The sequence below is a fragment of the Monodelphis domestica genome, chromosome 3 (genome assembly GCF_027887165.1).
Source record: "Monodelphis domestica isolate mMonDom1 chromosome 3, mMonDom1.pri, whole genome shotgun sequence".
Lineage (NCBI taxonomy): Eukaryota > Metazoa > Chordata > Mammalia > Didelphimorphia > Didelphidae > Monodelphis > Monodelphis domestica.
In genome coordinates, this window is record NC_077229.1 from 288,015,268 (window position 1) to 288,027,740 (window position 12,473).

Here is a 12,473-nt window from a genome sequence, read left to right on the forward strand (position 1 = left end):
GGCCTTAGAAATGATGCTCAAAAGAAATTCTAAGACAGAAGTTTAAGGGTTTAAAAAAATATATTTTAAAGAATAATCTCTAATATTAAGCAAAGTATCAATAGAACATATTTACTGAGAGCCTACTATATGCATAGTACTGCTCAAGTGTGCAGAATTAAAAATTTAAAGACTTCAAAGTTATATAACACCATCTCCCTGAAGTTTACAGCTTAGTTGAATTATAATGATAGGAAAAGATATCTAAGAATACAATACTACAAAAGTGTCAAATGAATAGTATATGCAACAAATGGTAAGTACTATGAGGGGGAAACAATCTCTAGGCAGAAAAGGGGATACCTGAGGGAGAAAAAGGAAGTGGGGGAGGAGAGTAGAAGAGTTTCAAATACTCTTGAAAGAGAGAACAGTCAGGGCTAATGCTTCATTTAAAGCTCTAAGTAAGACAGATGTGCCAGGTTCAGCTGGCGCCCAAACTTGTAGCCAAAGCACTTTCTGCAGTGTTATTTTTTCTACTATTTCTTGAAGTCCCCCACCCCCACCTCTGCACACCAAGCCCAAGAGTAATATTCCTGAAGAACAAGTTCCAAGTCAAGGTCCTTCTGAGCAGATGATGCTCTGAAAAGGCAAGTGTGAGATTCTAAGTGATCCAGGACCAGCTAAGGGGTATACAGACCAATCAGAAAACACAATAGATGGGTGGAGGAAAGAGGCAAATAATAGGCACAGCAACAGTTACAGCTTATAGGATCATATAGTGCAGCATTAACACCATAGAGCAATGATGGCGAACCTCTGGCACGCACATCAAAGATGGCACACAGAGCATTTACCATGGGCACGCGGCTGCTGCCCCTACTCCTTCACGGAAGTTCATTACTAGAAAGGCAGAGGGACACAGGCATAGCTGCTCCCTTCCCCCTCTCTACTATGCCTTTCCCCCTCTCTACTATGCCTGATGACATTTTTTCACATCACCTGCTTGGGCCACTCCTCTCTCCCTCTTCATCTGTGCGGAGGACATTTTTTCATATTCCCCTCCCCTCTGCCCAGTAGCCCAATGGAAGACCTTCCTCCCTTCTCTGTATCAGGCAAAGGGGGAAGTGCTCAGCACTCAGTGGGGTGGGGGGGCCAAGGCACATGGTTGGGGGCATGGTACATGGTCTCTAAAAGGTTTGCCATCACTGTTATAAAATATTGGCACTACCTGGTAGGAATAATTAGTTACACATTCTTGGGAAATATCAACTAAAGATGAAATTTATCAATTCAGAGACCTATAATGAGGAAGAAAGTATGTATAAAAAAAAAAACAAAACCACTAATTCCCATAGTCACTTGACTGTAGACAACCCCTGGATACAGGTTGTACCACTAAAATGAAATCTTTAAAAAGAAAATATATAGAAAGCAGCAGAAAAATTACTGTTAAAATGTTTAATACATAATGCACTTTATGTTTATCATTCTTTATATTCAAATTAAAATTTTAAATTATTCTTTTTAAGAGTTAGAGCAAAACCAAAATTCCAGTTTTGTGTAAGTAAGATGAATGCAGAGGATTGTGACTACTTAAGAATGAATTTCATAAAATCACAGTCAGAAATTGAACTCTAGAAAGGACCCAAATATCCAACTACTCCAAATGCCCTGTTCTTAAAGAAAAGAAAACTTAGTCTCAGAGGTGTTAAGTGAGGGAAAGAGTGGGAAAATTGAGATTTTAATCCAAATTTCTTAACTTCAAATCCAATGTACTCTTGTAAATTATGCTACAAAGAATTTGAAATGAGATGGAGATAAAGCAAGTATTATGACCATTTACAAATATATCATCCCTCTAAGCTAGGATTCCTCAGTTGTCCAAGGACATTGAGTTCAGGGGAAGGAGCACAAAGTGGTTTGGTCATTGTGTAGAACAGAAGTATTAGTGTTCTATTGTTCAGTCAAACAAGATGGCAAATACAAAGCAGACTGCTCATAAAATCACTGGTAGCAAAGCCTCATTCAGACAGTAAAACTTCTAGGAAAAGTGCCCTCTCTACCAGGGAGGTCATGAAACCTCAAGCTTGGCATCCTGGGACTTTAGCACTTCCTGAGATTCATCATTACCAGAACTCAACAGAGCTTTTGATCAAGAAAACTCTATTTCCAGCAGCTTCCAAGGGAGATTGTCCAGGACTTCAAAGTACACTTGAAGTTGCAAAATGGTACTACTGGTACCCGCCAGGAGGCAAGTGAAGCATATTTAATAGTTTTCTTTGAAGACTCATATGTGCCACCATGCCAGGAGAGTCACCATCACACCCAAAGACATACAGTTGGTTAGTAAGCTATATAAAGAAAGAGCTTACATGAAGGTAATTTTATCATTTGCATACTTTGGTTTTAATTTGTAACACTTTTTTGTAAGCAATTGTTTATAATATGTTGCATCGGTACTTCTGTCATCTTTCATCTTTCACTTAGGATGAAGTAGAAAAAGTAACTGTTCCCAGATCTCAGTGATATGAGTGAGCATTACTTTTTGGGCATGACAAGTTGTTACTATGAAGATGGGATGAGGCATATTTCTTGCTTCTCATGATGCATATTTCTGTATTTTAATGGCTTGTTGGGTAACTAAAATTGTGAAATACTACAATTTTTATATATGTTTACAGATTCTTTTGCAATAAAATTGGTTAAGGCTTGATCCAAGAGTTTAGCAAATGAGGGTGTTAAATGTGACTATACATCACTCTGATGGAGTTTTTCAGAGGATGACAGATAATATACAAGTACAATTTCCTAAAAACAAATGTGGCAATTAAATAATTTACTATAAGCATTCATAATAGTTTTTTTAAAATATGTTCTCATATCAGTATGTTAAGATTACATAATTTTAGGGTTTAAAGTATCCAGAGGGAGAAGAGAAATGAGTTCTCAATTTCAAATTCAATTTCCACCAAACCAAAATTCTCATTTTGTGAATTTTAATGTAGAAATAGAAAAATCTAAAGCTAGAAGCAATAGTTAATTATGAGAGTAATTTTTACTTACTAAGCATTAGAAATCTGAATTACATGCAAATCTGGAAGAGAACTCAGAATTTATAAAGTTCAATTTCCTGATGCTAGCTGGCATGGTAGGGTAGATGGAGCACCTGACAGAGAGAGAGGAAGACCCAAGCTCAAATTCAGCTCAAATTCTAGATATGTGACCATGGGAAAATCTCTTAACCTCTGCCTCAGTTTCCACAAATGTAAAGCAGGTACATAGTACCTCTATCCAAAGGTTGTTTTGAGGATCAAATGAGGCAAATTTATAAGATGCTTAGCACAGTAAGTTAATGGCACAATTAGGACTAGAACCCAAGTTTCATGATGCCCAGGTGAGATGATCTTTCATTTTCAAGACTACATTAACCAAGAAAACTGGCTAATCTTTCAACATTTTCATTTACAGTACCTGATGAAATTTTCAATTTGGTTACATACATGCCTTACTTGGGCAAAGGGGGAATGAGGTGTAAAATTAAAAAAACCTTAACTCCATCAAAGGTGTTGATAATAATTATCCAAAGTCAACATGCATCTCAAGAGTTCTCACAGATCCTCTACCCTTCTCTCACTATGGGAGAAAAAAAAGGACTTCTTCCTTCCCCTTAATTATTCTCATAAAAGAAGAAATATTCATACCTGCATAATGCACAGGGATTTCTATCTTTGGCCCAATGACATAGTGACCTTCCTCCAGGCTATGTGCTGTGATTGTTGTCCACTGTCGGCAGGAATGAATCAGAAGGTAGTCATTCTCTCGAAGACCTTCCACAGATTCTCCTAGAAAAGAGAATTTTTTTGTCAGATGTGCAGAACTAACATTCATTCAGTTCTATATTTTATAATAAAACTTCACTAACTAGAACTCAAGTTTAATTCAGATTTCAATCATGCAAAACTTGAACAGGTCTGAAGTTTATTCCCTTTGTGTTATGGAGAGCAGTTTAGCTTTGAAAATAATCAATCAAGACAACACTGTAAAGGATATATTGGCTCTACTTTAAAAACATGCCTTACTTTAGAATAGGGCTATCAGACTCCTAGGTGCTATTGAAACCACATTAAAATGTAATTGGGAAATACTTAACAAATTAAATAAAAACTGAAATGTAACATTGGTAATATTAATGTGGTTTTCTCATCAACATGCAACTGCTGTTGTGTAAGTTTTAAATGTCCCACTTCTCCTTGAGTTTTAACATATTGCTTCCTTCCAAATTAATTCTAATTAATAATTTATTCCTTAAAAGGCATGTCTGTCTTCTCATTTACTCTTACTTGAACAAAAGAGTCCAACAAGGATCCATAAGATTTAGAGAGAAAATTTAAGGATCATCTAATTTCCAATTCCTCTTGCTTTTACAAGAAAGATAAGGTGACATTGCTCACAAATGGCACATAGAAAATAAGCAGTAGTCAGAATTTGAATATCTAACTCTACAATGCCCTACACCCCCCTACAATCTTCTGTATTCCTGTTAAAAATATCACCATCTTGAACATAGAATAGTATACCTGTCAGATCTATGGGAAAGGAAAAAAAGTTAAGAACAAGCTATATAATTGAAAATGTTAACCTAAAAAAGCTACATATCCTGGGAGCCCACTGACTTCCTGTTATTACTTCCTGTAGACAAGGGATATTAGGCAGTGATGTGGACGGTCTGGGCCTCTTTGGCCCTGTCAGCAAGCATGGTGGTGGTAAGTGAGGTTTTGAAAAGGCAAATTAGCCATGGGCAAGTGGTTTTTATTTTGTATCCCTTTTATTCCTTTATTTCTAATGATCTTTAATAAATCTCCTAAAATATAACATTCTACATTGCACATTAATTTTAATTTTTACAAAGAGATAGAGAATATCACAACATGTAAAACGAATAATTTTGATTACATTAAATTAAAAAGAATTTGTACAAACCAAACCAAAATTAGAAGAGAAGCAACAAATTGGGGGAAAAAATCTTTACAACAAAAACCTCTGACAAAGGCCTAAATACTCAAATTTATAAGGAACTAAATCAATTGTACAAAAAACAAACAAACAACAACAAGCCATTCCCCAACTGATAAATGGGAAAGTGACATGAATAGGCAATTTTCAGATAAAGAAATCAAAACTATCAGTGAGTACATGAAAAAGTGCTCTAAATCTCTCACAATTAGAGGAATGCAAATCAAGACAACTGTGAGGTACCACCTTACATCTAGCAGGTTGGCTAATATGACAGCAAAGGAACGTAATAAATGTTGGAGTGGATGTGGCAAAATTGGGACACTAATGCATTACTGGTGGAGTTGTGAATTGATTTAACCTTTCTGGAAGGCAATTTGGAATTATGCCCAAAGGGCTTTAAAAGATTGCCTGCTCTTTGATCCAGCTATACCACTGCTGGATTTGTACTCCAAGCAGATAATAAGGAAAAAGACCTGTACAAAAATATTTATAGCTGCACTCTTTGTGGTGGCAAAAATTGGAAAATAAGGGGATGCCCTCCAATTGGGGAATGGATGAACAAATTGTGGTATCTCTTGGTGGTGGAATACTATTGTGGTAAAAGGAATAATGAACTGGAGGAATTCCATGTCAACTGGAAAGACCTCCAGAAAGTGATGCAGAGTGAAAGGAGCAAAACCAGGAGAACTTTATACACAGAGACTGATATACTGTGGTACAATTGAACATAATGGATTTCTCTATTAGCAGGAATGAAATGATCCAGGACAATTCTGAAGGACTTATGAAAAAGAATGGTATCTATATCCAGAGAAAGAACTGTGAGAGTAGAAACACAGAAGAAAAACATTTGCTTGGGTCACATAGTTCATTGGGGATATGATTGGTGATGTAGACTCTAAATGATCACTCCATTGCAAACATTAATAATATGGAAATAGGCCTTGATCAATGATACATGTAAAACCCAGTGGAATTGCTTGTAGGCTATGGGAGGAGGGAGGAAGAAAGTGAAAGAACATGAATAATGTAACCATGGAAAATATTATAAATTAATTAGATAAATAAATTTAAAAAATAAAAATATCACCATCTTTCCAATCACTTAAGTTTATAACTTCAAAATCATCAGTATTTTCACCCTACCTATCCCCTAGCATTTCATGAATTCCACCCTTTTTCTCTGCTCACACAATAACTACTGGTGCAAGCTCTCCTCACTTCTCACCTACACTACGTACAATGAACTCTGAAATGGTTCCTTGACTTCCCTTTCTCTAATTCATCCTCTTGAAAGCTGCCAAAAGCAAAGATATAATTAAATCACTCTCTTGAGACAAAAAATTTGCAGTGGTTTCCTCTTCTTTCTAGGACGGAGATACTTCTAACTCTTCAACATTTAAAGTAAGTTCTCTACAATCTTCCTCCTACTATATATCTTTCCAAACACATTATTCCCCTTCATATACTCCACATTCTACTCAAACTGACTGACTAGCTGTTTCCCAAACTCATAATTCCATTTCCTGCCTTTTGCCATTGTTTTTAAATTTAATTATTTTAATGAATGAAAATCTTCCACTCCTCCCTCCTTCTGCCTGAGAAAGCAAGAACAAAATCCTCTGTTACAGACATGTAGAGGAAAAATAAATTCTCCCAGTGATTCTCTCTTTCTCTGGTATATATGGATACATACACATGTGTTGTGGGTATGCACATATGCAAATGTCTCAGTCTTTACTCTGCGTTCACCACCTCTCTATCAGGTGGCAAGTAGCTTCTTGTTCTTTGTTATTTTACAAGTGATCTCCCCTCTGCCTAGAAAGCCCTTCTCACCTGTGCCTCTTAGAATTTCTAGATTTCTTCAAAGCTCAGCTCAGTTAACATCTTCCTCTCTGAAACCTTCCTTGTATCCACTCCAATTAAATAAACATTTGTTAAGCACCTACTATGTGCTAATCACTGTGCTAAGGGCTGGGGATACAAAAAGAGGTAAAAGAAAGTCTTTGCTCTTAAGGAACTTACAGTCTTAACAGGGGAAGACAACATGCAAACAAATATATACAAAACAAGCTACAGAGAGAATGAACAGGAAATGATAAAAAGAGGGAAAGCACTGGAATTAAGAGGTGTTCAGGAAGGCTTCCTGAAGGCGGGATTCTAGTTGGGAATAGAAGGAAGCCAGAAAGGTCAGTAGTCAAGAGTGAAGGAAGGAAAATATTTCAGGCCTGGAGCCAGTCAGTTCTCTCTCCATCAAATTAATTTTTATTTTGATGGATACATAAATTAAGATAAATTTGCTTTTTTACCTGTGCATAAGTTGTATCCCCATAGTAAAATTTATGCTCCCAGAAGGCAGGTATTTCTTAATATTTTTCTCTGGATTCTCAGTGCCTAGCATAGCCCATATCAGGCACCAAATAATTATTTGTTGAGTTAAATTAACTATAAAGTTACTTTGCACTACATTGTCTTCTCCACTATAATTAGACAATGCATATAAAAAGCTTTGTAAACCTTAAGGCATTATATAATGTTATGAGCTATCATTAATTATTATTAATGATTTCACTAAACACCAACAACTCATTTATACTAAAGGTCAAAAAATGTCTTGAAAAGATTAAAGAATATATTGCCTGCTGTTGAAAAAAATTCCTAAATAATGTATACACCTAAATACTAAAAAAAAAAATGAAGACAAATTATCTTATATAGCAACTATCAACTCTTCCCAAAGGTTTTAAATTGAATTTTTTCACAATCTCATCTTTTTTTTTTATGTAGAAAAGATCACTTTATCTAAAGTCTAAAGATCTGGGTTCAAATTCTACCTCTATCACTTATTAACTGCATGAACTTGGGCAACTCCATTTATTTCCCTGGGACTTCTTCAACTATAAAATGAGGAATTTGAACTAAATAATCTCTGAGGTCTTTTCCTACTCTAGGGTTGTGAATCAGTGAAGTTGTTGCACACACACACACAAAACACATGCAAAATCCCTGATATTGAGTATAATTTCTTTCTCTTGTTCTAACAGATGATAGCTTGGAAGCTATCATCAATTAATTTATCAATACAAAAAATAGCCAAAAGCGGGGCATTTAGATGGCTATACTTCCTATCTATGTGAACACAGGCAAGTCACTTAACCTCAGTTGTCTAGTCCTTACCATTCTTTTGCCTCAGAATCAATACTTAGTATTAATCTTAGTATTAATTTTAAGACAGAAGATAAGGGTTTTTTAAAATAGCCAAAAAAATCAAAAACCATTTTATTTTTTCCCAAAGACAATTATGTGATCAGTAACAGAGTTCACGGATTTTTAAAAGAACAAAAAATTTTAAATTATAACAGTTTTATTCCTTTTTGAATGGAGTGAGACATGGAAAACAGATGCTCAACTATCTAAAGAAGTTTTACAAGTATAAGAGCTAGAGACCACTCCAAGAAACAAGGCTCTATGGCCAACTTTGTTTAAGATTCCTGAATAAAATATCTTTAAAAAAATACCTAGAACCTTACTGCCTGTACTTTCAAAGGTAAAAACAGATAGTATCAACAAATGCTCATTTATATAAATAAAATACTTGCTTTAAAAATCTTCATAACAAAAACTACCTTAATTTTGTTTCACAGTATATTCTAAAGAGCAAGCATCTGAAGGTTTATTTAGTAGAATTAAAGAAAACAAAAGCTTAATGTGAAATCTTTCTGCTATCTGGAACTATAAATACCTTTACTAAGAAGATGCCAAATAACCTCCATTAAACCTTGATAAAAAAAGAGGCCAACCAAAGTCTGTCAGTGGAGCTCAAACTCATTTTTATAGCTGATCTTCTCAAAGAGAGAGGGATTAGAAGACTCAATAAACATCAAATATGTGATTCATAAAGATTTTTTCCATATCAATATTTAAAGACATTTAATTACATTTCAAATTGAGGTTTCTTCCCCTGGCGTCTGAATTTTTTCAATATTTTGAAAATAATTTTAATATAATTGGCTTCCTTTCTAATCTTATGTATTTTATTTTAAAATATTGTTCTGAGAAGAGATTCATAGGCTTTACTAGATTGCCAAAGGAGTCTACGACACAAAGAAAGGTTAAGAACCATTGTTAAAAATGATTAGCTCTTCAAGGGCACTTACAGACCTTTCTGCAAGTCCTATTATATAGTGAAAAATGCTTCTGTTATGCAAATGAGCCACTCCAATATATTAGCTATGTAAATTTAGACCATGTTATGTTGTGAGTTTTCTTTCAATAAATGTATAAGGATTCCAGTGTGTGTATGTATGTTGGGGAATTTACAGTGTTAAGTGAATGTAATTAACTCAATGAAATGACAGCAAAATTTTTACTGCAGCCTAGATGTTCTTCTAGATGGCAATGATCATAGATGCTGCTCTCCTTGGTCTAGCACTCATCCTTTGCCATTAGGATCACAGTATCCTAATTTCAGTTTTGAAAATGTCTTCATAGATCATGTAGTCCAAAGTTACAATTTTAGAGATGAGCAAACTGAAAGATGACAATAGATATTGAACTCAGGAGTTAAGAGGACCAGAATTAGAATCTTGCCTTTGATACTTCATAGCTGTCTGACTCTGAGAAAACATTTAATTTCATTGATTCTTAATTTCCTCATGTGAAATAAAAGCAATAACATCAAAAGGATTATTAATGAAATAATCAAAAGATTATTATGAGGATCAAAAGAGGTAATGTATATAGTGTTTTAAAAATCTTAATGCTTAGGAAAAGATGTGTATTATCTTTATTTTTCTGTAGAAGTTTGCGATTTTTTTTAATGACTTAAAATACCAGTATGTTTCATAAAGGTATCATGCAAAGGTGAACATATGTATCCGCCATTCTATTTCCAATCAGAAGTCAAAAGAAACTAAATGTATCTGATTTTTATGAAGTTCTATTGAGGTTCCTAATTCTTTCTTTTTTGGTGGTAAGGATGAATTGAGATCCCCTATTTCTCCTTATAGTTCACTTACTCTTTTTCTTTAAATATTTAGAAGTTAGGCCATTGGGTATGCATAAATTAAATACATAAATCAATTCATTTTCTATGATAATTTTTAGCAAAATACAGTTTCCCTATTTATTTCTTTTAAGTACATCGATTTTTGTTACCTTGCCTGAAACTATTACTGTTCCTACTTTTGGGGAGTTCAACTACAGCATGATAAATTTTTATTCTACCTCTTAATGTTATTATATAATTTTTAAAAATCCCTATCTTCCATCTTAGAATCAATTCTGTATATTGGTTCCAAGGCAGATGAGTGGTAAGGGCTAGGCAATGGGGGTTAAGTGACTTGCCCAGAATCACATAGTGTAGTAGAGGCATGGGGAGAGAACTTGCAAGAACCAAGGCTGGAGACCTAGCTCTAGCTGTCAATCAAGAGAAGATTCCAAGGGAATGTTCCCAGGAGTTGGCAGTTTGAGCTGCCAGAAGGAGGGGTCTGCACTTGGAGTCTCTCTCTTTCTCTTTCTCTCTCTCTCTGGAGGTTGGAAGCTGGCTGAAAGACCCTGGTGGGGCTGACTTGGTTTTTTGGAGTTCTCTGGCTTTGGACAGTTGAAGTTGACAAGAAGGAGAAACTTAACTTTTGAGTTGGTGGTCTATTTGAGAATTGAGCTGGCCAGGAGAAACTAAGAGACTGAACTTTGTTTCTTTCTGGGGTTAAAGCTGAGAAAGGAGACAAGTCAGGCTGATTTTGTGAAGAAGAACAAAGAAGATTTAAAAGGCTATTGTCCTCCCATCTCCCTAACTGTCTTAGAGTCACAGTTTGTGACTGGAATACTTTCTCAATCCTTCATTTAGATTAGGGACTTTCTCATCGCTCTTACCTCAGTTTCCCATCCTGTTATCCCAATAAACCCCTTGACTTGAAAAAGGAAAGGAAAAGAATATCTTTATAGTTTACTCAAGTGGGGAGGGAAAGAGCCAAAGGCTTCAAAAGAACTGGGTGGAGAGGGTTGGAAAAGGGAGGGAGTGGATGGGGGAGGAGATTAGAAAGAAATAGATTGATCCATTAGCAATCAGTAGGGATCAGTAGGGAAACCCCAGAACAGACCCCAGGGCATTCCCTTATAAGTAGTTGCCCTGTGTACCAGTATCCCTGTGTGGCATCCCTCAGCAATTTCTCATTTCCACCTCTATTACAAATAAGCAGCCTCAGGTTCCTGTAGCAGCTCTCTCTAATCAAAAGCCAGAGAACAGCAGTCGTTGTAAAAGAAACAGTTTCTCCTCAGTTTACCTTCTCTATTTCAAGAAGTAATAGTTATTTCAGTTTACTTCTCTATTTCAATAAGAAACAGTTTCTCTCAGTTTATTACTCTATTTCAAGTGGCACCCTTAGTCTGACTGTACCCCACAATCCCACAGGCAGGAAAGATAGTAAAGATGTTCAAACAAGTAGTTTTTGGTGTGGTGGTTTTGGCAATCATTCCTTGCTTTTGGGTTTACCATATTCTATACAGCAAACTGACTCAAATGATAGTCAAAGACTGTGGATTATGTAGGAAACTTGACAATTACTGTGTTACAATTACCTTTCCAACATGAATTAGTTCTCTGGCAAATCCTGGCACAAGTATATGTACTCTTCATGGCTGTGTTGCAGACTCTAACCCAAGTGAAGTGCTAGTAAGTGTCTGAGGCCACATTTGAACCCAGGACTTTCGGTCTCTGGACTTGGCTCTCAATGTACTGAGCCAACCAGCTGCCCCTCTGTAAATTTTTATGTATCAAGTATATTTCTTGCAAACAACATACTTTTTACATTATGCTTTCTAATCCATTTTGCTAACCTCTTCCATTTAATGGATGAATTTATTACAAAAAAATTATTATTTTCCTCAATTCTATTCTTTTAAAATTTTTCTTTTCCATACTTCTTACTTCCTTTTCATTTCAAATTATTGCATTCACGTGAACAGAACCAGAAGTTACCAGGAAGCATTATCAAGGCAGATGAAGCTTAAATCTTGCCCCATAAAAGAGCTTTTCCAAACTCCAATTTGCCTACTGACTTGAAACCCATTTACTCTTTCAGTTAAAGTGGAACTCACTATTGACTGGACTTTGCCCAAGCAGCAATGGACCATGGTGGGATAGCTCAGAAATGCAGAATTAGGAAGTTCTCCTGTCAAATTCTGGTCATTTTCCACTTCTCATATCCTATTGTTTTGCTTACTGGGCTATGTATTTCCTCCTTTAGATAATAAAATAGCAACTTTTTTTTTATAAAAAATGTTATTTGAACAATAAGAACTTTACCATTGCTATGATAATTTTCCAAGGTTTTATGCCTAAGCTCAGCTCAGCAGACCTTTAAGAAACAAGGTTCTGCTACACAAGTAGGAGTGGGAATCAAAGTAAAATGTAATAATAGATTTAAGTATATAATCAGGAGATAACAAAATAGAAAGAAGAACAATAAAGGAGATGA

General features: G+C 35.4%; 1 protein-coding gene and 1 pseudogene across 2 annotated transcripts in view; one reads left to right on the forward strand and one right to left on the reverse strand.

The window, feature by feature from the left end:
• The window catches only part of GAREM1 (GRB2 associated regulator of MAPK1 subtype 1), a 216,123-nt gene that overhangs the window by 141,619 nt on the left and 62,031 nt on the right, over positions 1-12,473 (reverse strand). For both annotated transcript variants that reach the window (XM_007487191.3, XM_001369238.5), the window contains exon 2: positions 3,681-3,821. In XM_007487191.3, coding sequence (XP_007487253.2) covers positions 3,681-3,821 — 141 coding nt within the window. The remainder of the gene's footprint in view (positions 1-3,680; positions 3,822-12,473) is intronic.
• On the forward strand, positions 1,953-2,579 carry LOC130458398 (histone H3.3-like; annotated as a pseudogene).